The sequence below is a fragment of the Podarcis tiliguerta genome (assembly GCF_965153285.1).
Source record: "Podarcis tiliguerta genome assembly, chromosome: 16".
Classification (NCBI taxonomy): Eukaryota; Metazoa; Chordata; class Lepidosauria; order Squamata; family Lacertidae; genus Podarcis; species Podarcis tiliguerta.
In genome coordinates, this window is record NC_139549.1 from 4,829,722 (window position 1) to 4,833,324 (window position 3,603).

The following is a 3,603-nucleotide window of genomic DNA, read 5'->3' on the forward strand; positions in this document are numbered from 1 at the left end:
ACGATCAGCCTTCTTTATGGTCCAGCTCTCACTTCCATACATCACTACTGGGAAAACCATAGCTTTAACTATATGGAACTTTCTTGGCAAGGTGATGTCTCTGTTTTTAAGGATGCTGTCTAGGTTTGTCATTGCTTTTCTCCCAAGAAGCAGGTGTCTTTTAATTTCGTGGCTGCTGTCACCATCTGCAGTGATACCCAAAGATAAATAGGTGTCATGGATGCATTGCAAGCGGTCGGTCCAGATGACCTTCAGCAGCCCTTCCTACAGTTCTCTGATAACAGGCCAACCTTCAGTTCCTTAGCCCTTTCCCATCAAGCCGCGCGCCATGGGCTCTCATTCAGGCCTTGACAACCTCTCAGAGTCTATCCTAAACGTGGAGATTTACGACTCAGTCGTTTCAAACCAGCACCGCCTGGGCCAAGACGGGTCCAAGCAGCTGCCGGCAAAAGCCTCCACATCTGGTGAGAGAAAAAGGGGGGGGAGGTTTCTAGAAAGCGTCTCTTGCCTCCTCGCTTTGCTTTCGAAGACACCGTTCCCTGGAGAAGCACGACCACAGAGATCTCAGTCTTTCGGAAATCTGGGGTGTTTGGGAACGGCGTCTCTGAGCCCCACACCCCAAAAACATGAACCAAATTCAAATGGCCAGAGGAAGCCGAATAGTTTAACTCCCAACTCTTGGGCAAAACCCTGGATAAGAGGAGGCTGTGAGGAGATTATGATAGCCGTCTTCAGATATCGGAAGGGCTGTCACAAGCCTGTTTTCTGCTGTCATGGTCCAGTTCACAAGCGACCAAAGTCCTGGCTGGGGATGTCAGGACTGGGGGCAAGATGGCGGGTTGGGAGCAGGAATGGGAGGCCAGAAGCCAGGAGTCAGGAAGCCAAGGGTCCGAGGGTCAGGAAGCAAGGAATCACAAAGTCAGGGGTCCGAGGGTCAGGAAGCAAGGAGTCACGAAGTCAGGGGTCCGAGGATCAAGAAGCAAGGAATCACAAAGTCAGGGGTCCAAGGATCAAGAAGCAAGGAGTCACGAAGTCAGGGGTCCGAGGATCAAGAAGCAAGGAGTCACGAAGTCAAGGGTCCGAGGATCAAGAAGCAAGGAGTCAAGAAGTCAGGGGTCCGAGGATCAAGAAGCAAGGAGTCACGAAGTCAGGGGTCCGAGGGTCAGGAAGCAAGGAATCACAAAGTCAGGGGTCCGAGGATCAAGAAGCAAGGAGTCACGAAGTCAGGGGTCCGAGGATCAAGAAGCAAGGAGTCACGAAGTCAGGGGTCCGAGGATCAAGAAGCAAGGAGTCACGAAGTCAGGGGTCCGAGGATCAAGAAGCAAGGAGTCACGAAGTCAGGGGTCCGAGGATCAAGAAGCAAGGAGTCAAGAAGTCAGGGGTCCGAGGATCAAGAAGCAAGGAGTCACGAAGTCAGGGGTCCGAGGGTCAGGAAGCAAGGAATCACAAAGTCAGGGGTCCGAGGATCAAGAAGCAAGGAGTCACGAAGTCAGGGGTCCGAGGATCAAGAAGCAAGGAGTCACGAAGTCAGGGGTCCGAGGATCAAGAAGCAAGGAGTCACGAAGTCAGGGGTCCGAGGATCAAGAAGCAAGGAGTCACGAAGTCAGGGGTCCGAGGATCAAGAAGCAAGGAGTCAAGAAGTCAGGGGTCCGAGGATCAAGAAGCAAGGAGTCAAGAAGTCAGGGGTCCGAGGATCAAGAAGCAAGGAGTCAAGAAGTCAGGGGTCCGAGGATCAAGAAGCAAGGAGTCACAAAGTCAGGGGTCCGAGGATCAAGAAGCAAGGAGTCACAAAGTCAGGGGTCCGAGGATCAAGAAGCAAGGAGTCACGAAGCCAAGGGTCCGAGGATCAAGAAGCAAGGAGTCACGAAGTCAAGGGTCCGAGGATCAAGAAGCAAGGAGTCACGAAGTCAGGGGTCCGAGGATCAAGAAGCAAGGAGTCACGAAGTCAGGGGTCCGAGGATCAAGAAGCAAGGAGTCACGAAGTCAGGGGTCCGAGGATCAAGAAGCAAGGAGTCACGAAGTCAGGGGTCCGAGGATCAAGAAGCAAGGAGTCAAGAAGTCAGGGGTCCGAGGATCAAGAAGCAAGGAGTCACGAAGTCAGGGGTCCGAGGGTCAGGAAGCAAGGAATCACAAAGTCAGGGGTCCGAGGATCAAGAAGCAAGGAGTCACGAAGTCAGGGGTCCGAGGATCAAGAAGCAAGGAGTCACGAAGTCAGGGGTCCGAGGATCAAGAAGCAAGGAGTCACGAAGTCAGGGGTCCGAGGATCAAGAAGCAAGGAGTCACGAAGTCAGGGGTCCGAGGATCAAGAAGCAAGGAGTCAAGAAGTCAGGGGTCCGAGGATCAAGAAGCAAGGAGTCAAGAAGTCAGGGGTCCGAGGATCAAGAAGCAAGGAGTCAAGAAGTCAGGGGTCCGAGGATCAAGAAGCAAGGAGTCACAAAGTCAGGGGTCCGAGGATCAAGAAGCAAGGAGTCACAAAGTCAGGGGTCCGAGGATCAAGAAGCAAGGAGTCACGAAGCCAAGGGTCCGAGGATCAAGAAGCAAGGAGTCACGAAGTCAAGGGTCCGAGGATCAAGAAGCAAGGAGTCACGAAGTCAGGGGTCCGAGGATCAAGAAGCAAGGAGTCAAGAAGTCAGGGGTCCGAGGATCAAGAAGCAAGGAGTCACGAAGTCAAGGGTCCGAGGATCAAGAAGCAAGGAGTCACGAAGTCAGGGGTCCGAGGATCAAGAAGCAAGGAGTCAAGAAGTCAGGGGTCCGAGGATCAAGAAGCAAGGAGTCACGAAGTCAAGGGTCCGAGGATCAAGAAGCAAGGAGTCACAAAGTCAGGGGTCCGAGGATCAAGAAGCAAGGAGTCACGAAGTCAGGGGTCTGAGGATCAAGAAGCAAGGAGTCAAGAAGTCAGGGGTCCGAGGATCAAGAAGCAAGGAGTCACAAAGTCAGGGGTCCGAGGATCAAGAAGCAAGGAGTCACGAAGTCAAGGGTCCGAGGATCAAGAAGCAAGGAGTCACGAAGTCAAGGGTCCAAGGATCAAGAAGCAAGGAGTCACGAAGTCAGGGGTCCGAGGATCAAGAAGCAAGGAGTCAAGAAGTCAGGGGTCCGAGGATCAAGAAGCAAGGGGCCAAGGAGCCAAACACAGCAAGGCCGGAAACGAGTTGTTGTAGCAAAGAGGTGAAGGGAAATGCTGACCTTATATCCCTTCCCGGCTCTTGCCACCAGGTGCAGTGAGTTACCAATCAGCCTCACCTGTGCAGTCGCGCCTTGCCTCTTCAGAACAAGTTTAGGAAGGCCCCAGTCCTGCAAAGTCCTACTGGTCACAGGGCCTGGCTCCTGCACACACTCCTGACATCTGCAGCTCGAAAGAATTGAGATTCTGAGTAAATATTAGGAAGAACTTTCTGACTATGGGAGATGCTCCAGAGTAGAACGGACTGCCTCGTAAGCTGATGGACTCTCCTTCTTTGGGGGGTTTTAAGCAGAGGTCAGACAGCCACCTCTCAGGGATCCTTTAAGCTATGATTCCTCAAGCTCCCTTCCGACTCAACAATTTTGTGATTCTGCAAAAAAAAGTTGTTCGCTTGAAAGTGTTACAGAAATGACAAGGTTGGG

The 3,603-nt window shown here is 52.6% G+C and overlaps 1 protein-coding gene across 1 annotated transcript; it reads left to right on the plus strand.

The window, feature by feature from the left end:
* Positions 1 to 328: 328 nt before the first annotated feature.
* On the plus strand, positions 329 to 3,228 carry LOC310667161 (uncharacterized protein; the record flags this gene model as incomplete). Its single annotated transcript, XM_083418885.1, has 3 exons — positions 329 to 464; positions 783 to 2,886; positions 3,124 to 3,228. The coding sequence occupies 2 exons, from the start codon at positions 329 to 331 to the stop codon at positions 2,867 to 2,869; spliced, it is 2,223 nt and encodes a 740-aa protein (XP_083275011.1). The 3' UTR covers positions 2,870 to 2,886; positions 3,124 to 3,228.
* Between the last annotated feature and the right edge of the window lie 375 nt (positions 3,229 to 3,603).